We start from the raw sequence: 20,747 nt of genomic DNA on the forward strand, positions 1-20,747 counted from the left end.
GTACAGTTTTTAGGTGACCACTGCTTTTTTTTTCTTTCACCATAGTTCAGAGAAAGACAGTTGCTTGCTGTTATCAGAGTCAGATATTAATCCAATACTCTTTTTTTAAAAGGATATCTTTGGGCAATTGTAACTGGTAGGACTTCTCTTGAACACTAATATCTATAAGATCATAAACTTAAATTGAGTCTAAGTTCAAAAATAACTTACTAACAGTGTATGTGTATTTTTTTAAGTTTATTGAAGCATACATCATATACAGTAAAAACCACCCATTTTAAGTGTACCACTTTTTGAATTTTGACACTTAGTTTTGCAGCTACCACCAAAATCAGGATTTAAAAATCATTTCATCATTTCCCCCAAATTCCTAATGTCTTTTTGTAGTCAATCTGTACATGTATTTTTAAGATATATCATATACAAATGTTGAGTGAAAATTTTGTTTTGTTTTACTTTTGTGATATTGGATAACTAGAGGCCCGGTGCATGAAAATTCATGCTTTAGAGGGGGGTGTCCTTCAGCCCAGTCTGCCCTCTTGCACAGTCTGGGAGCCCTCAGAGGTAGGAGGTAACCTGACAATCAGGGACAGGCGACGCCTCCATCACACCTCTGCTGCTGCCACTGCTGGCAGTGGCACCATCTTTGAGTGCCAGAAAGTCAATTAGCATATTCCCTCCTTATTGGCTGTGGGTGCCGCCATCTTTGAGTGTGGGGCAGTCAATTAGCATATTTCCTACTTATTGGCTGTGGGCGCCATCATCTTTGTGATGGCATGAAGGTCAATTAGCATATTCCCTCTTTATTAGATAAAATTTCATCGTATATGGTATATTTTGGTTATCTGAGCCTCGGGTGGCCCTGGGAGGCTGGGCAGCCAGTGTCCGAGGCTTGCCTGTGCCTTGGGCTGGCCCTGGGTAGCTGGGGGGCTGAGGGAACTGGGGGACTCCGGAGGCAGGCATGTGGAGCAGCCGGGCCCCCCTGAGGGAGGGCCTGGCCTTGTTGCGCGCCTGCTGCACTGGCAGGGCTGAGGGGACTGGGCACTGCCATCTTGTGGCTGTGGGCACTACCATCCTTGAGGGCATGGCAGTCAATTAGGATATTCCCACCTTATTGGCTGTGGGTGCCGCCATCTTTGAGGGCAGGGCAGTGAATTAGCATATTCCCTCCTTATTGGCTGTGGGCGCCGTCATCTTTGTGATGGTGTGAGGGTCAATTAGCATATTCCCTGTTTATTAGATAGGATTTCATCATATATGGTATATTTTGCCAGAAACTTAAGAGTACTGGTTTAAATAGGTGTCTTAGTAAGTTAATTTAGGAAAGACTATTACAAAAGTTAATTGTTTAATAATTTATAGGCATGTATTTTTTTAAATCTTAAATTACGGTACTTATTTTTATTAGGGAAAATAATGTGATTAAAGAAAACATAATGTTAAATACTCAGCTTTGTTTTGCGATTTTTATTAAGGCCAGAGCATAACAAAAGGACAAACTGATGTTTTAAAACAGAAAAAAGGAGATGGTGGAAATAAAACAAAGGGAGGAAATAGTAAAAATTAGTGTTTTGACATGCTTAATGCAATTAATAAAAGCAGTACTCTAAATATCTAGGATACATTCTACTTTGTCCATATCATTCTCTGCACATTCTTGTATAATTTGTAAAAGTAGGTATTTTTACTTCTCTAAAGAAGCTCTGAGCTTAGAATAGAAGTCTGATTTTTAACATTATATACATTTATATAAAACATTATTTAGAAAAAATAGACATTTCACTATTTCCTATAAAGAAATTGTGTTTATATTGGAAAGAAACTTTAAAAAGTCGTACATAGATTTAATTAAATTTTTCTACATGAAATATCATTAAAGATTACTAGTTAAGGGATAATAAACTCCATTATAGGATAGTTATTCCATTCCTCTGTAATGAAGTACATACTTATGTGTTGTGGTCTAACTTATTTCATACTCTACTTTTTTCTCTGTGAAGAGAGAAATGCTCTGCCCATGCCAGGGATGTCCTGTAGTCGTGAAACACGGAAATTAAACTGAAATGTGTGGTTTTCTTCTGGGAAGGATGCAAAGGTGATTTCCCAGGTCCTTGTTCAGGTGGATTTGAAGAATGAAGCCACGGACAAAAGGTGGAATAGGAAAAAGTGGAACTTTATTGGGAAACAAGCACAGACTCCCATGTAGGAGAGGGGGTTCCAAGGGATAACCCACTAAGTCCCTCTTTCCTAACATTTATAAAGGCTGCAGTTCTTTGTGTCCTGATAATCCCCTCTGATTGGTCACTATAGTAGCTTCAGAGCTCAGACCCCACGTGGGGTCCCCCACCTTTTCTCTCCCTTTTGTGGTAGAATTCTCTATTCCCTGTGAAAATCTGTTTTTCTCTTTCTCCCTTTGTTTTTCTACTCTCTGTGGCTTTCCCCTTATCTTCTGTCTTCTTCTTCCTTTATTCTGTGAATGAGTGTCTTTCTCTCCCTTTATTCTGTGAATGTATGCCTTTGGTCAGCTCCCAGCCCCCTTATTCTCTGAATGTATGACTCTTGGCAGATCCCAGCCCCCCAGCTTTGCAGCCTTTCCCCATGGACCCCCTTTATTTCTAGAACTCCCTAAACCTGCCTATTTTACTCCTAAAAACTCCTTTCAGTTGCTCAGTCCTGTAGTTGACTGTGACAAATGTGTGTCTAACTCAGTGTAAAATTATCTTTAGGATGTTTAAGATTCTAAATATGACATTTTTCAGTCTCTGTTAAATATTGATTCCTAATTATTACATTGTGGTCAGAGAATAATATTTAAACTTCACTGAATCTTTCATTGTAAAAATGACCCACTAATTTGCAAAATTTCATAAATGTTCTATATGTTGATGAAAGAAATGTCCAAACCTATAGAGAATTTTTATAAGTTTACTAGAGGCCCAGTGAACAAAATTCGTGCACTTGGAGGGGTGTCCCTCAGCCCAGACTGTACCTTCTTGCAGTCCAAGAGATTTCAGGGGATGTCTGACTGATGGCTTAGGCCCGCTCCCCATCAGTCGGACATCCTTAGCTCTGCTGCAGAGGTGGGAGAGGCTCCCATCACCGCTGCTGCGCTAGCCAGCCATGAGCCCGGCTTCTTGTTGAGTGGCGCTTCCCCTGTGGGAGCACACTGACCACCAGAGGACAGCTCCTGCATTGAGCATCTGCCCCCTGGTGGTCAGTGCGTGCCATAACAACTGGTCATTCTGCTGTTCGGTCGATTTGCATATTAGTCTTTTATTATATAGAATTTGAGCCAAACTAAAGACAGTATTTGGGTAGTAAAATCTCAACAGATTTAGAAAATGCTCTGGAGAATGGCAATTTTGCAGCTTATTTTATACATTAGAATGAAGGAGGAGATGTTAGGAAGATTATATGAAATCTATTGGTGATAGATTAATGGGACAGGAGAGAGCAAAGCATGGAAATCTCTGGGGCTGGATAAAAAGTAAAATGGAGAGACACATAGGTACTTATTTTACATTGGTGGGTGCAGGATGTTAATAATTAACCTGTCAGGCACATAGAGATGGTATGTGGAAAACAGTGTGACCATGAGGGTGTTCTGTGGTCTCCTGCTCTGGGACTGTTCTGCCCTGAGGGATCTGGAAAAGCAGATTGACATTCCAAAGGTTTGTTATCTTAGATGCAAAAAGACAATAGACAAACTCACTTAAGGTAAAGATTAACCTTTATCAAGGAAGCCACAGGCCTAGGATGTGACTACCCACCATGACCTGCTTTTAGTTAGAAATTTTTATGTTTAGACCATCCTATATGGTTACTTTTGGTCTCTGAGTTTGTAAACCCACCATGCAGCCTCCCCTTAGTTTGTCAGATTTAGTATGTGGCCCCTTTTTAATCCATATACATGCTTGTAAGCATTGTGTATTCCACTATTGGTGTAGTGTTACATATATATCCATTAATCAAACCTATGAGTTATGTTCAAATTTTAATTTACTGTACTGATTTTTCGGTACTCTGATAAAGGAACTTGTCAGTTTTCCTTTGTAGTTCTGTCCATTCTTGCTTCATGTATTATGAGGCTATGTTATTAAGTGCATACAAATTTATGTTTGTTTTATCTTCCTGGTATCATTTTTCTGTGATGTCTTAATTCTAAGAATGCCTTTGCCTAAAGTCTGTTGTTGATATTAATATCACTAAATTTTATCTTGGTTAGAATTTGCCTAAAGCTTTTTACCCTTGATTAATTATCAGTCTTTCATGGTTAGAATTTGCCTAAAGCTTTTTACCCTTGATTAATTATCAGTATTTCTGGGTTAAGATATAACTACTATAAACAACGTATAACTGAATTTTTATCATTAATTTGGCCTGATGACCTTCTTTTTTAATCTTAAACTATTATTTGGAGCAACTTTAGATTCACAGCAAAATTAAGCAGAAAGTACAGTCTCCATATAGCCCCCACCACACACATGCAAACTTCTCTCACCATCAACATCCCCACACCACAGAAGTACCTATATTGTAACATCATTATCATCAAAAGTCTATAATTTACATTAGGTTTTACTCTTGATGTTGTTCAATCTGTGGGTTTAGACAAATGTATAATGGTGTATATTCACCACTGTAGTGTCATTCAGCATGTTTTCACCGTCCTAAAAATCCTGTGTTCCACCTATTCATAGCTTCTTCCACCCTAGCCCTAGCAAACACTAATCATTTTATTGTCTCCACAGTTTTACCTTTTCCAGAATATCATATGGTTGGAATCATACAGTATGTAGCCTTTTCAGATTGACTTTTTCCACTTAGCTATATGCATTTAGATTTCCTCCATGTCTTTTCATGGTTTGATAATGCATTTCCTTTTAGCATATAGTTTATTGTCTGAATATACTACAGTTTATTTATACATTCACTTACTGTAAACACCTTGTTTGTTTCCATGTTTTGGCAATTATGAATAAAGCTGCTATAAATATCTGTGTGCCAGTTTTTGTGTGGACATAGATTTTTGTGTAAATATCAAGAACTATTTTGTTAGATGAAATGGTTAAGAGTATATGTAATTTTATTTAAAAAAAAAGAAAAGAGAAAAACCCTGCCAAACTGTTTTGCAAAGTGACTGTATTAATTTGCATTTCATTTCCACCATCAATGAATGAGAGACCCTATTTCTCCACATCCTCACTAGCATTTGGTATCTGTTTTTGATTTTTATCATTCTAATAGGTGTTATTGGTATCTTGTTTTAATTTGAGATTTTCTAATGACATATGATGTTGAACATATTTATATATGCTTATTAGTTTAATGGATTTATTTTGGGGCTCTTAACTTTCTTCCATGGAAAATACACTGTATGAGTTGTTCTAGTGTATTCCCTCCAAACTCAAAACAAAAACCGAGTTTAACAAGTTCCCTTTTAGATTCTCTTTGCTGTATTTTTCTAGTTCACCCACTTAGGGTGTTGCCTTTCAGTCATTTTAGTTTTATGCAAGAGTCTCCTAACTAACTTCCTTTTTCAGCCCCTAGGGTTTGATTTCTTTTTGCAAGCAAGGTCCATTAAAATCAAAACTCTAATATTTCAGCATTCTTCAGATCTCCTAAGAACAGTTACTGGATGCAAAGCTTGCTTACCTCTAGGAATGTGTGCTTTTCATCATTTTTGTCTATTTACTTAACTTTTTTGCCAGCTCAACAATATTTAAGGAGCTGTTTTGTTTTTCATCCAACATTTTTATGCTGGGTTTTCCATGATATACTTTATATCATGTAACCAGAAAAGTATAAAATTCATTTTTATTTATCCCCCTTTGTTTTATGAAAATATAAACATAGAAATGTTTTAGTGAGCTTATAATTAACTAGAGGCCCGGTGCACGAAATTCGTGCATGGGCAGGGGGTGTCCTTCAGTCCAGCCTGCACCCTCTCCAATCTGGGATCCCTCTCACAATTCAGGACTGCTGGCTCCCAACTGCTCGCCTGCCTGCCTTCCTGATTGCCCCTAACTGCTTCTGCCTGCCAGCCTGATCACCCCCTAACCACTCTCCTGCCAGCCTGATTGATGCCTAACTGCTCCCCTGCCAACCTGTTTGCCCCTAACTGCCCTCCCCTGCAGGCCTGGTCACCCCTAACTGCCCTCCCCTGCTGGCCTGATCGCCCCCAACTGCCCTCCCTTGCAGGCCTGGTTCCTCCCAACTGCCTTCCCCTGCAGGCCTGGTCGCCCCCAACTTCCCTCCTCTGCCAGCTTGGTCACCCCTAACTGCCCTCCCCTGCAGGCTTGATCGCCCCCAACTGCCCTCCCTTGCAGGCCTGGTTCCTCCCAACTGCCCTCCCCTGGTGGCCATCTGGTGGTGGCTATCTTGTGTCCACATGGGGGCAGGATCTTTGACCACATGGGGGCAGCCATCTTGTGTGTTGGAGTGATGGTCAATCTGCATATTACTCTTTTATTAGATAAGATTACATTCATAATTAATTTAAAATTGCTAAAATCAGTTCATAAATAAACAGGCAGGCAAGATAATAATGGTTTAAAGCACCACTTCTCAAACCACATCTCAGAGTTAAAATCTAAAAAGGTGTTTCTGTGGAAAAACATCATAATGAAACACTTTCGGGAAGCCATGTATACTCTATTCCTGTCTAGGGTTTGAAAATGTTCACTAGCTTATTAAAGGTTCTGTATGAAAAATGTACAGCTTTTATTCAATCCTCTTTGATCCATAAAATATTTTTGATAGGAAGAATCTATTAAATATCTAGAGAAATATGGACATTGAGGTATAGCAAAAATATATAGAAGAAAATAGGTTAACCAAAATATGGTGAAATGAGTTCAAAGATAAATTAGATTTTAAAAGGGTATATTAAGAGTTAGTTTATGGAAAGTCTTGGGTTCCAAATGGCTTATTTTATACCATAGGCCAATAGATGAGATTTGAGAAAATACATTTATATTTTCCTCAGGAAAATCATCCTAATTTTCCCCTGTACCTGTGTTTCCCTGTACTTATAAAATTTAGCCAAAAAGAGTAAATTATTTGTGGGACATTCTTAATTTTAACAGTTCAAATTTTTTTCCTAGATTGTAGACCCAAAAAAATGTATGTTTACTTATTTAGTTATTTTAAAGTATTTTAAGCAAGTATTTGTCCTGTTCACTTATTTTTCCACTGTAGATCAATCCTGATACTCTCACTGCCAATTTCAGTGAAGTTGTTCTATACTTTTCTTTTGCATTTTTATAAAAACATTATTAAATTTAAAAAAGAGTATTCCACCCACCAGTTCCCTAATAAAGCATGATTATTTTTGTGATCCCTTTTAATATTTATTCAAATATATGTAACATTACATATGGTTATAATATGCATGGTTATACATATACTAGAGGCCCAGTGCATGAAATTTGTGCACTGGGGGGAGGAGGGTGTGTGTGTGTGTGTGTGTCCCTCAGCCCAGCCTGCACCCTCTCCAGTCTGGGACCCCTCGAGGGATGTCCAACTGCCCGTTTAGGCCCTATCCTACAGGACCAGGCCTAAATGGGCAGTTGGACATCCCTCTCACAATCCAGGACTGCTGGCTCCCAACCGCTCGCCTGCTTGCCTTCCTGATTGCCCCTAACTGCTGCTGCCTGCCAGCCTGATCACCCCCTAACCACTCCTCTGCCAGCCTGATTGATGCCTAACTGCTCCCCTGCCAGCCTGATTGCCCCTAACTTCCCTCCCCTGCAGGCCTGGTCACCCCTAACTGCCCTCCCCTGCAGGCCTGGTACCCCCCAACTGCTCTACCCTGCAGGCCTGGTTCCCCCCAACTACCCTCCCCTGGAGGCCTGGTAACCCCTAACTGCCCTCCCCTGAAGGCCTGGTACCCCCCAACTGCTCTCCCCTGCAGGCCTGGGTCCCCCCCAACTGCCCTCCCCTGCAGGCTTGATCGCCCCCAACTGCCCTCCCTTGCAGGCCTGGTCCCTCCCAACTGCCCTTCCCTGCTGGCCATCTTGTGGCGGCCATATTGTGTCCACATGGAGGCAGCCATCTTGTGTGTTGGAGTGATGGTCAATTTGCGTATTACTCTTTTATTAGATAGGATAGAGGCCTGTTGCACAGGTGGGGGCCTTCTGGTTTGCCCTGAAGGGTGTCACGGATCAGGGTGGGGGTTCCCTTGGGGCATAGGGTAGCCTGGGCGAGGGGCCTGTGGTGGTTTGCAGGCCGGCGATGCCCCTGGCGACCCATGCGGAGGCCCTGGAATCTGGGATTTATTTATCTTCTATAATTGAAACTTTGTATCCTTGAGCGGAGGCCAGGGCTGTGGGAGCTTGGCTTCCTTCATTGCCCGGGGCAACTCAAACCTCCTGCTCTCTCCAGCTCCGTGGCTGCTGCCATTTTTGTTGGGATTTATTTATCTTCTATAATTGAAACTTTGTAGCCTTGAGCAGAGGCCAGGGCTGCGGGAGCTTGGCTTCCTCCATTGCCAGGGAAACCCAAGCCTCTTGCTTGCTTCGTGGCCGCAGCCATCTTGGTTGGGTTAATTTGCATACTCGCTCCTGATTGGCTAGTGGGTGTAGCGGAGGTACAATCAATTTGCATATTACTCTTTTATTAGATAAGATGTCTGTATACTTGCAGTAGTATATATAGTTACAATAATGATGATGGCTTTAAATAATTTCATGTCTTCAAGTAATTTTATTTTATAAACATAATTTGATATTGATGCATATTTTTATATTTATTTTAATGACAACATGATACTTCTTCTAGTTGACACAGCATAGTTTATTGTACTGTACTCCCTTGTTGGACATTTAAAATGTTTTGGGTTTTGCATTTTTATAAGGAATGTTGCTGTATACATCTTCATAATGCTGTTTTATTCTTTTATATTATATGCAGCCCCCTACCTTTGTACTTGATTAAACATATATAATTTGTGTTTTCAGTTCCTAAGCAGCTAAAATTATGACATCAGTAATTATACCTTACCTTTGTTGTTAGACCCTTCAGTTAAGTTATTTCAGTATTATAGGCCTTAGATAGACTGTCCTTGGTTCAGTGAGTATCCAATTATTGTGATAATCCATTCCTTTCCACAAGTTTAATCATTTATATCTTATAATTGCATTCATTTTATCACACCCATGTCTCCTATCACTTGCATCAGCACTTTTTCTTTTTCATATATATGTATGGACAAAACTGTATTTCTAATATAAGAAACAATACAAACAGTAAAAGATTTGCTCCTAAAACTTATTTCTTATCCACCAGATCCTCACCCTGCAATAAATTAGAATATTTTTTTTGTCAACTGATTTTAGAAAAAAGTTTTATTCTAAATGGTATAGGGATATTATTGTGTAAAGTTTGAAAGTGAAGGTTATGAGATCTACAGCATGAAGAATAGAGGGCTATCTACATAGTGTTTTCTGATTACAAATTCTTAGGAATAGAAAGCAGGGACCAGGAACATTTTTATAACAGTTAAGCATAGCATCAAATTATTGCCTGGCCGGCGTGGCTCAGTGGTTGAACATCAACCTATGAACAAGAAGGTCACATTTCGATGCCTGGTAGGGTGCATGCCCACGTTGTGGGCTCAATTCCTAGTGTGTGTTCAATGGTTCTCTCTCATCATTGATGTTTCTATCTCTCTGTCTCCCTTCCTCTCTGAAATCAATAAAAAAAATATTATTTAAAAAATTGTTTCCTGAAAAGTTACATTTTTCGTGAAGTGCATAAATCTGTCTCTTTTTTCCTTCTTGTTAAAAGGATTATCTTATATACATGGGTCATTTATTTCAAGTACCCATTTCAAATACCATTTGAAGGCTACTGTTATGTTGAAATACATTTACTGCATTGTGCTTAGGCAAACGGAATAGCAGAATTGAATTGTATTTTTAAAAGCTATTTCCCTTGAAAATGATTGAAGCAAAAATACTCTTCTGCATAAGTTCAGGATTGTGACATATCTTTGGCATTTACTAAAATATACACTATACAAACACGGAAATCTCATTATAGAAGTATAAACTAGCCCTGCCTTTTCAATAAAGCTGATGTTTCTCCCAATTTTTGTTTCATTCCTTTATATAATTCCCTTAAGTCAAATGCCTATTTGAAAAGGGTGACTAACTTATTTGCTTACATTTTCTCTTGCCCATTATAAATATATCTATTTGGGTGAGGTAAATGTAGTGTAGCTTATATTATAGTTTTATTTTATTCACTTTAAAAAGTTTATTGATATTATTGGGCTTGTGGTAAATGCTTCAAGTACATTTAATCTCATAGTTTATCTTTTTTAGGTTTTCTTTCCAAATAATATTCAGTATGTTGGCCCATGAATGGGTGAAATGTCTGTGACTTACTTTATATTAGGATGGTTATTAAGTTTATGTAGCCCCTTTCAAATCATATTAAATGGAGGCATGCATGAGCATGTGCTTTAAGACTATCCTGCCAGATCGCTTGATCTTGTTCAATGTTTGTGATTTATAGAAGGTATGAGAAGATGCTTCTTGAGTTTGCATTACAGACTATGTACTACACACACACACACACACACACACACACACACACACACACACCACATACAAAGTAAAGTGAAGTTTGTGGGCCTGTGATACATGGATAACTGTATAACTAAGCATGAGCTTCCATGACTGCTTAGTTTAAAATCTAATAGACAAAAAGCTGTGCATGTGTGATTGTGATTAAGTCTGTTTACAATATCTCTTGTGACTCACATTCCAGGAAAAAAAGAGCTTTCATATATATAATTTTTTTTACAGGAATCAGTAAAAACCACAGAACCTCTATATTTATATTTGAGTTTGCATCAAACATTTTTCACTTGGAAGAATTTCTTGCAAAGGGGGAAAAAGGAATAACCTATTTCTGAGTGCTTTTTGTTTTAGGCTAAATTTCAAAGGACTGTCCTTGACACTCTTGCATTAAGTATTCTTTAAGATTAATAGAACTTTATAGTTTGCATTTGTTTCTTCATTAGCTAAAAAAATTACTAAAATTACAATATAATTTTAAGAAGCAATCAATAGAATATTTTGGATAAGTAAAATGTAGCAAACTTCTCACTGTTATTGGATGAGATGTACTTGTATAGTTTTCAGTTAATTTTTATAATGATTTTTAAAATGCTATAAGTCTGTGTCCTGCAAATTTTGTTGAAAGTCTCTTTTTGTTTAAAAATTATAAATATTTGAAAGAGAGTCTTATGATTGGATGTTGCCACTGGTTCAATTTCAGCTTCTATGTAACAAAAGCAGTTCTGAACATCCCTACCTTGGAATGATCAGTTAATAAGGTACAAAAAATGTATTCACCATCCATCCCTAATACCTTCACAAATCACGTGAACCATTTCCAGTTGCTGAACCTTTTGGACCATTAAAAAATTCTATATTGACACAGAAGGGAGAACTTATATAGTCAATCTCTAGATGTGCTCTATAATTAATTTTAAATAGAATGAAGGGAGGCTGAAATTTTGGGGGCTAAGCTCTCTCTTAATACTTAATAATTTCTAGTTTATTGTGGTAAAATAACTAAAATAATCTCTAGCCCAGAGAGGAAAGGCATCCCTACTTCTGGCAGAATCTCAGTCAGTGAACAAACCTCAAATCCAGTGCACCTTCTACTATAGTCCTTATTAAGGCGGCAAAAAGAGCTCTAATCATTTCTCTTTTTGTGAAGATAATAATAATAGTCTAATGGAGTGAGTAGTAGAGTTAGTGTCGGAAATAGAAGTTAGCATTTATAAAGATGTTCAACTTGCTTAATCATTAGGGAAATAAAACCATAATGAAATACAGTTTCACAACTACTAAAATGACAATTTTTTAAAAAGCAAAAAAGTAACAAATATTGTAGAGGATATGGAGAGATTTGGAACTCTTTCACATTGTTCATGTGAATGTAAAATGGTACAGCAGCTATAGAAAACAGTTTGATGTTTCTCAAAAGGTTAAACAGAGTTATTACTAGTATATGACCCAGCAGTCCTATTCCTAGATTTATACCTACAGAATTGAAAACAGGGATTCAAATAGATATTTGTATGTGAATGTTCATAGTGGTATTATTCACAATAGCCAAAAGGTGGAAACAAACCAAGTGTCCATCAGCAGATGAACAGATAAATGTGGTATATACATATAATGGAATGTTATTCAATCATGAAAAGGAATGATCTTTAGATACATACTACAATTGGGATGAATCTTGAAAACTGTACACTAAGTGAAATAAGCCAGTTACAAAGGACAACTACTGTTTGATTTTATGTATATGAAATATCTAGAATAGTCAAATTCATAGAGACAAAATAGATTAGAGGTTACCAGTGTTAAATCAGAACTATTTTGAAAGACATAAATCTGGTTTTAAATATTGGGTATCAGAATTAATTTCTATTTAAGGGAAGCTTCTATATAAATAGCATTATAAATCTGAGAAAATATATTATTTGCCCTTTGTAAATGAAAGAGAAATCCATGAGAATACGAATATGTTTTATTTTGTTGTATTTCCCCATAAGAAAACTCCATTCAAAATCTAAGTGCTTAGTTTGTTATAACTTGCTGATGGTTCTGTGTGTTTTTTCACTAGTACATTGGAATAAAAGTAAATACATGAACTCTGTGTGCTTTAACATTAGCTATCACATAATATTGACTGTTTTCCTAGATTCAGCTTTTGAATCTGTAGTTAAATACAATATTTTGGGCAAATGAATTCCACCAGCTTTCCTCCTTGTTCAGCGATTATAGATCTCAGAATGTAATCATAATCCATTTATCTTTCCTTGTAGCATCAGAGGCTCCTTGAAATGCTAGATACAGAGAAGGATCTGTTAAAAGAAAAAATAAAGGAAGCTTTGGTACAGCAATCTCAAGAACAGAAGGTAATGCTTTAACTTTGCTCAGAGTGGGAAAAGAATGTGCTCTGTTACTTCAAATAATACATTTAGTGTCTTGTCTTATCATTTATAGGAAATATTGGAAAAATGTTTGGAGGAAGAAAGGCAAAGAAATAAAGACTCATTAGTATCTGCTGCAAAGGTATTTCCACCTGAGAAGTTTATTATGTAGTCTAATTCCAATAAATTGTATTTGTTCTATTTGTTGTTATGTTTACCCCCACCTCTAAGGCTAGATTTAAAATTTTTATTCTCATATGAAAATTGTACTTATCACTTATTTGCCTGGTATAAACTTATCTGTAATAATGGGGGTATTTTTGTAAGTGGAATTAAAAAAACAGTTCATTAATGGTACAACTAATCTACTTTTGTAAAATATTTTATTCCAGAAAAACAAAAACAATTGTTTTCTTATTTTTCCTTTTATGCTAGGATACTACATTCATATTCTTGTTAAATTCACATTATACAATATTATGATGATGCTGAAATGCTTTACATTTAGATTAGTAATTAATTGTTAAAAGAATTTAAAAATTTTTTTAAAATCAGTGGACACTGATTTCCACTTGGTATTTAGTGGGTATCATACAAGTAATACGTGTGAGTGTTTATGCACATGTGAGTATGTATATATGTGTGCATATATGTATTTAATTATTTATCAAGATATGTGATTTTTAAAGCAGGTTTTGAAATAGCTAATCTCAGTAATGATTCATAGATATTAAATATATATATATATATATATATATATATATATATATATACCTTCAAATACATATATAATACTGACTTTTGAGATTTGCATTTAAATTTCGTAAACAAATGTCTCTTATATAAACTAGAGGCCCGGTGCATGAAATTCATGCACTCGGGGGTGGGGGGGCCCTCAGTCCAGCCTGCGCCCTCTTGCAGTACGGGAGCCCTTGGGGGATGTCTGACTGCCACGGAGGCAGGTGAGGCTCCCACCACTGCCGCTGTGCTTGCCACCATGAGCCCAGCTTTGGCTGAGTGGCACACCCCCTGTGGGAGCACAGTGACTACCAGGGGGAGCTCCCGTGTTGAGCAGGATCAGGCCAAAACCGGCTCTCTGACATCCCCTGAGGGGCCCCAGATTGCGAGAGGGTTCAGGCCAGGCCGAGGGACCCCACTGGTGCACGATTGGGGCCAAGGAGGGATGCAGGAGTTTGGCCAGCCACGGAGGGACTGCGGTAGGGCTCCAGGGTGTGTCCAGCCCATCTTGCTCAGTCCCGATTGGCCAGACCTCAGCAGCAAGCTAACCTACCAGTCAGAGCATCTGCCCCCTGGAGGTCAATGCACGTCATAGCAACTGGTCCACCAGTCGACTGTCTGCCCCCTGATGGTCAGTGCACATCATAGCGAGCAGTTGAGCAGCCTTAACATATCATTAGCATATTATGCTTTGGTTGGTTGAATGGACGACTGGACACTTAGCATATTAGGCTTTTATTATAGAGGATAACTATGCCACGATGGAAGTTCAAGGGTGACTATGATTTTTTCCTTTTCTTTAAGAACTTACATCAGGACAGAAAAAAATATTATTAATTTACCAATAAGGCAAGGTGTAATGCATTACATTATTATGAGTGTATAGACAGTATTTCCATGTCATAGGAGTTTTTAACAAATAAATAACTTTGAAATGGGTCGAAGGAAGGCTTGCATTTGGAAGTTTAAGTTTGAATTTTATTCCATAGGTAAGAGTAGACACATGGACATTTTTTAATATTGGTGTGACATAATGGTAATTGACATTAACTTTTGGGAAATTGGAGACAACAAAGACTAGAAGCAGAGAAATAATTAATTGAGTGCATCAGAAGTCTGGGTAAGATATAATGAGTGGCAGAAATAGAGTAGTAGTAGTAACTTAGAAAGGCAAATTCTAGAAGTATAAGGTGGAATCACTTTACATGTTTTATCTGGATGGCATAAGAGGTGAGCAAACTGTGAACTCTCTAAGTATTGATTCAACAGCCACATGGAAAACAATGCTATTTCTTTGGTATGGAGTTTGAAGTGCCTGTGATATATTCAGATGACAAAGTCAAGTAGACAACTAAATCTACCTGACATTAATAACTCAGGAGAAAGCAGTGACCTAAAGATACTAACAATGGTTTCGTTTTTCAGTAGATAGATGGTAATGGTAGCCATGGAAATAACTGTCATATATAATCACTTATCAGGAGAGTGTAACAAAAGGTGGTCTAAGGTCTGAGCCCTGAAAGAACAACAAAATTTAAAATCCAAAGAAAGGAAGAAGTTACAAAAAACTGAAAAGACTCAGCCAGATTAGTAGGAGAAATACAAACTTCATGCTGTCATGCAAACCAAGAAAAGAGAGGGTCTCAAGAAAACAGAAATAAGCAACTATGTAAAATGTTGCTTTGAAGTCAACAAAAATAAGGATTAATACAACAAAAAATATCATTTGGATTAAACAACATCGAAGATACTGGTGAGCATAGTAAGAGTAGTTTAAGAGAAGAATGGTGGAGTAAAATAGAAGTTCAAAAAATGGTAACTGTCAACTTCCATAACTTTTGTCAAAATGGTCACGAACTGGAAGCAACAGGGATTAGGGTAGGAAGTCTGTCAACTTTACTGCATAAAAGTAGGATGGTTTTCTTGAGGAAAATTCTTATGCAGTTGTTTGTGTTGCAGCTGAAGTATAGGCATTGTTGGAGGGGGGACTGCATTTTACTGAATAACTAGGGTTACAGGGACTTTACTTTTTGGCAGACATTTACTCTGAAAAGGTGGGGTGAGCACAGCACATTAAGAAAAAACTAAGAGTTTTTATTGCTGATGATAAAATTCAAGCTCTGGAGCAAATATTAGAATTTTGGAAAATTTCTATCTGCTTTCTAATACCTAAAACTTTTCTGATGAAATTGACAGTGGGATTAACAAATGTGACTTTTTTAGGTATGATTTAATGAAATTTGTCAACATCTGGAAGAGATATAGAACTCATTGATTCAATGTTTCCCAAGTAAAAATAGTATCTTTAAAATGATGCATAGATAAAGGATTCATTCAAAGTGCTAGAAAGGATTGTAATGTAAGAGTACAAAAATTTGACATGATTTGATTTTCTTTGCTGCAACTAACTTTTAACCCTTTGCACTCGCTTGCTTTTTTCTCGATTCCTTTATTCTACTTGGGATTTAATTTTTTAAATACCCCAGATTTTACAAAGCGCGGCAGTAGAATAAAAAACTGGCGTTTCTTTTCATACAAACTTATTTATTTGGATTTTTTTATATTTCAAATTATTGATACATTCAATACAATTCGACATTCAAGCTGCTACCGATGCTAACCGTGTCGAGTCACACTCAACATCCGAGTGCAAAAGGTTAAGAACTACTTCTTAATTGTGGAATCATCAAGAATATCTACAGTGATCTAACCTAGCTATTACCAGGTGTACCGGTTAATAATGCGAATTTTTTTTTCAATAGATGGAGTTTTACACATATATTGATATATATGCGATTTGATATGTATGCTATTTTGTTGTATTGACAGCAAGCTTCAAAACTTCATATGTCAAATTTTTTGAAAGTGTTAACATCATAGATATTTTTATGCTTAAAAATGTTGAATTTTGTGCCAAAAAAAAAGAGCATTTTCAGGAAGTTTTAATTCATTACTTTATTTTGAAGAAAAGTGCTGCTGAAAGTTATCGTAATACTTCGGGAAGCTAATGTGAACATACTCCATCTCAAGGTAGTTGTGAATGCTGGTTTAAACACTTTAAAAGTGATGATTTTGATGTGAAAGACAAAGAACGTCCAGGTCAACCGAAAAAATTTGAAGACCAACAATTATAAGCATTATTGGATGAAGATGCATGTCAAACTCAAAACAACTTGCAGAAATATTAAAAGTTGCTCAGCAAACAATTTCCGATCATTTACAAGCAATGGGAAAGATTTTAAAGGAAGGAAAATGGGTGCCACATCAACTGAATGAAAGACAAATGGAAAACCGAAAAGTCATCAGTAAAATGTTGCTTCAACAGCACAAAGGAAAGTCTTTTTTTGCATCGAATTGTGACTGGAGATGAAAAGTGGATTTATTTTGAGAATCCCAAATGCACAAAATCATGGGTTGATTCAGGTCAACCATTAACATCGACTGCAAGGCCAAATCACTTTGGAAAGAAGATAATGTTCTGCGTTTGGTGGGATCAGGAAGGTGTGGTGTAGTATGAGCTTCTAAAACCAGGTGAAACTGTTAATACTGATCTCTACCGACAACAAATAATTTTTTGAACCACGCTTTGATCGTGAAATGACCAGAATATTCCAGAAGACACGGCAAAGTAATTTTGCTTCATGGTAACACATCACCACACACTTCAAAACCAGTTAAAGACATGTTAAAAGATCTTGCCTGGGAAGTGTTAACCCACCCACCGTATTCACCAGACCTTGCTCCTTCAGATTACCACTTGTTTCGATCGATGGCACAGACACTTTCTGAGCAGCAGTTCAGAACATACGAAGAAGTGGAAAATTGGGTCTCTGAATGGTTTGCCTCAAAACAAGAAAAGTTCTATTGGGACGGTATCCACAAATTACCTGAAAGATGGGGAAATGTGTAGCTAGCAATAGACATTACTTTGAATAAAGCACTTTTGATGTTTCTCTTGAAATTATTGTGTTTTCTTTTATTACAAAATCCAACATTATTAACCGGTACACCTACTATAGGAAACAAACCAAATAGTTTAACCACTGCTCTTTAAGCTAAGGCTTGGTTTCTTTGGCATTTAGAAATGCCAGCGAGATAAGTTGTTTATTTATACAAAAACAAATAATTGACTTTATTTTTCAGAAATTATTAAATATGCATAAAAACAACAGTTTCAAAACAAAATCATGTGGAATCAAAATGAAGTTGAGTGTTTTTTTAGGTTAACCCAAGTCTGTCTTTTTCAAAGAATTATTGTGCAGTCATCCTTTAAATTATTTTTGTTTTGGTCATTCTTTGTTTTGAAGCTTGAGAAAGAAGCAATGAAGGATGCAGTTTTAAAAGCCATAGAGGAAGAAAGAAAAACTTTGGAAAAAGTCCATGCTGAGGAAAGGGAATTATGGAAGACTGAGCATGCAAAAGATCAAGAAGAAGTATCTCAGGCAATTCAAAAAGCTATACAAGAACAAAGAAAAATTAGTCAGGTTAGTAAAATTAATTCTTTGTAAATATTTTTTCTTATTTTTCTCAAAATATAGTATCCTTACTATTATTTTATCTTACTTGAAATCAACTTAGTGGACATACCAGTATTTAATAATTTAGCCTTTGGTAAACAATTCTTAATATTACTATTTTTATCTTCTTATACTTTTAACCTTGCCTTTTTACTCTACTTTAAAAAAAACACCACAATCCAAATTTATGTTTAGTCATTGCATCTACATTAAAAATTTAATGTTAGCCCTAGATTGTTTGGCTCAGTGTATAGAGCATTGGCCTGTGAAGTAAAGGATCCCAGGATAGGTTCCAGTCAAGGGAACATGCTCAGGTTTCGGGCTCAATCCCCACTGTGGGGCATACAGGAGGCAGCTGATCAATGACTCTCTCTCATCATTGATGTTTCTATCTCTCTCTCCCTCTCCCTTCCTCTCTGAAATCAATAAAAATTTATTTTTAAAAAATTTTGATGTTATAATAAATTGGTAGGTTAGAAGTTAGGTAGGTTGATTATCATAAAGAGTATGCTTATTATAGAACAAATCACAATATGTATATTCTTAGAGTTTGTCTATATATAATTTTTTTCTAGAGGGACACCTTTGATAGGAAGAAAATACATATCAACTTCCAAGTATGGGAACCACTGCATTAACATTTTAATATTGACTTTTTAGGGAATCACCAATTTATAGACATTTATAGACATCACTTTATTCATTGATTACATTAATTTCCTAGAAAAGCAAATTTAAAAGAGGAATAAAGTATTACAAATTGCTTTGTAAAAATCCCATTAATTGCCGAAACCGGTTTGGCTCAGTGGATAGAGCGTCAGCCTGCGGACTGAAAGGTCCCAGGTTCGATTCCGGTCAAGGGCACATACCTTGGTTGCAGGTACATCCCCAGTAGGAGGTGTGCAGGAGGCAGCTGATCGATGTTTCTCTCTCATCGATGTTTCTAACTCTCTATCCCTCTCCCTTCTTCTCTGTAAAAAATCAATAAAATATATTTTTTTAAAAATCCCATTAATTAAATAATGCCAATTAACTAAATTGCAGGACCAGAGATATAATCTGTAAATATATTTTACCCAGGGACTACTAGTGATGGGATTCTGAAATCCTTCCTCTCGAAGTTGTTCATACCCTTGAGGATTTTTACTGTCAGTCTCATAATTCACATTCTTGTTACTCCTTTCAGGAAAATACCTGGAATATTAGACATTACAAAAATTGACAGAATGTTAGCATCACTTATATCAATAAGGAAAGTAATAATAGTTCTTCATGTTCAAGTTTCATTTCCTTGGCTTTATTCTAGACAAATATTTCAAGCTGTTTGCTACAAAGCTATTTTTATGGAATTAGTTCTTCAGTTTTGGCTGTAGAAAAATACTAAGAAAATAGTAGTTGTAATGCTGGTGCTGGTGGTGGTAGGGTTGACAATAATTGTAACAATATTGGCTCTCATTAATTTATTTCTAAGTACCAGGCACTTTGCAATTGTTTTATATGTTTGATCTCATTTAATCCTCACAACCACCTTATGAGGCAGAAACTATTTTTATAGGATCGGAAATTAAACTTAGGAAGATTATGTAACTTGCTCGAGACCATAATAACTTTGGAAAAGGCAACAGTTCGGATCCTAAGTCAGGAAGCCTTACTCCAGAGGCTTTGCAGCTCACCACTACGCTATTCTCCTCCCAATGTTCTCATCTTAAAATAAAGTATGAATTCAGCTTATTGATCATTTAATGTATAATTTCAATAGGAAAAATTTGAAGGTTTTTTTTAATTTCTTTATTCATTGAGTAATATTTATTAAGCATCTACCATGTGTTGGCACTGTAGACAACTGTTGGAATATTTTGGTATAGCATCTGACAAGGTCCCTAGGCACTCGTGGAGCTTATATTCAAGTAAAAAACCCATTAATAAATAATGTAATACCATATAATGATATAGGTTGTGAAGAAAAAAATCAGGATTATGTGTTTAGCTGATAATGGGTGGCAGGGGACTTGTTTAGATAAGGAAGTTAGGAAAGAAGCCAGACTCAAAAAAATTTGCATGGTACATGATTCTGTTTATACGAAATTTTGGAGAAGGCAAAACTAATTTGAGGGGAAAGAAATCAGTTGTTGCCTGGAAAGGGTGGGGGAAACTTTGAAGGTGATGGAAACTTTTTAATCATAATTGTTTTGGTGATTTTTGACAAAGCTTATCAAAATATCTATTTCATGGTGATGAATTTTATTACCTGCAAATAATTTTTTTAATATATTTTATTAATTTTTTTACAGAAAGGAAGGGAGAGGGATAGAGAGTTAGAAACATCGATGAGAGAGAAACATCTATCAGCTGCCTCCTGCACACTTCCTACTGGGGATGTGCCGGCAACCAAGGTACATGCCCTTGACCGGAATCGAACCTGGGACCCTTCAGTCCGCAGGCCGACACTCTATCCACTGAGCAAACCGGTTAGGGCTACAGCAAATAATCTATATCATAAAAAGCCTGTGGTCGTGACGCTGTAATGGCGG

At 36.7% G+C, this 20,747-nt stretch overlaps 1 protein-coding gene across 3 annotated transcripts in view; it reads left to right on the top strand.

The window, feature by feature from the left end:
• CCDC91 (coiled-coil domain containing 91) overlaps nt 1–20,747 on the top strand; it is a 294,238-nt gene that overhangs the window by 198,826 nt on the left and 74,665 nt on the right. For all 3 annotated transcript variants that reach the window (XM_079775599.1, XM_079775598.1, XM_079775600.1), the window contains 3 exons: nt 12,854–12,946; nt 13,035–13,103; nt 18,007–18,183. In XM_079775599.1, the coding sequence (XP_079631725.1) occupies nt 12,854–12,946; nt 13,035–13,103; nt 18,007–18,183 (339 nt within the window). The remainder of the gene's footprint in view (nt 1–12,853; nt 12,947–13,034; nt 13,104–18,006; nt 18,184–20,747) is intronic.

Source organism: Cnephaeus nilssonii, assembly GCF_951640355.1.
Source record: "Cnephaeus nilssonii genome assembly, chromosome: 6".
NCBI lineage: Eukaryota > Metazoa > Chordata > Mammalia > Chiroptera > Vespertilionidae > Cnephaeus > Cnephaeus nilssonii.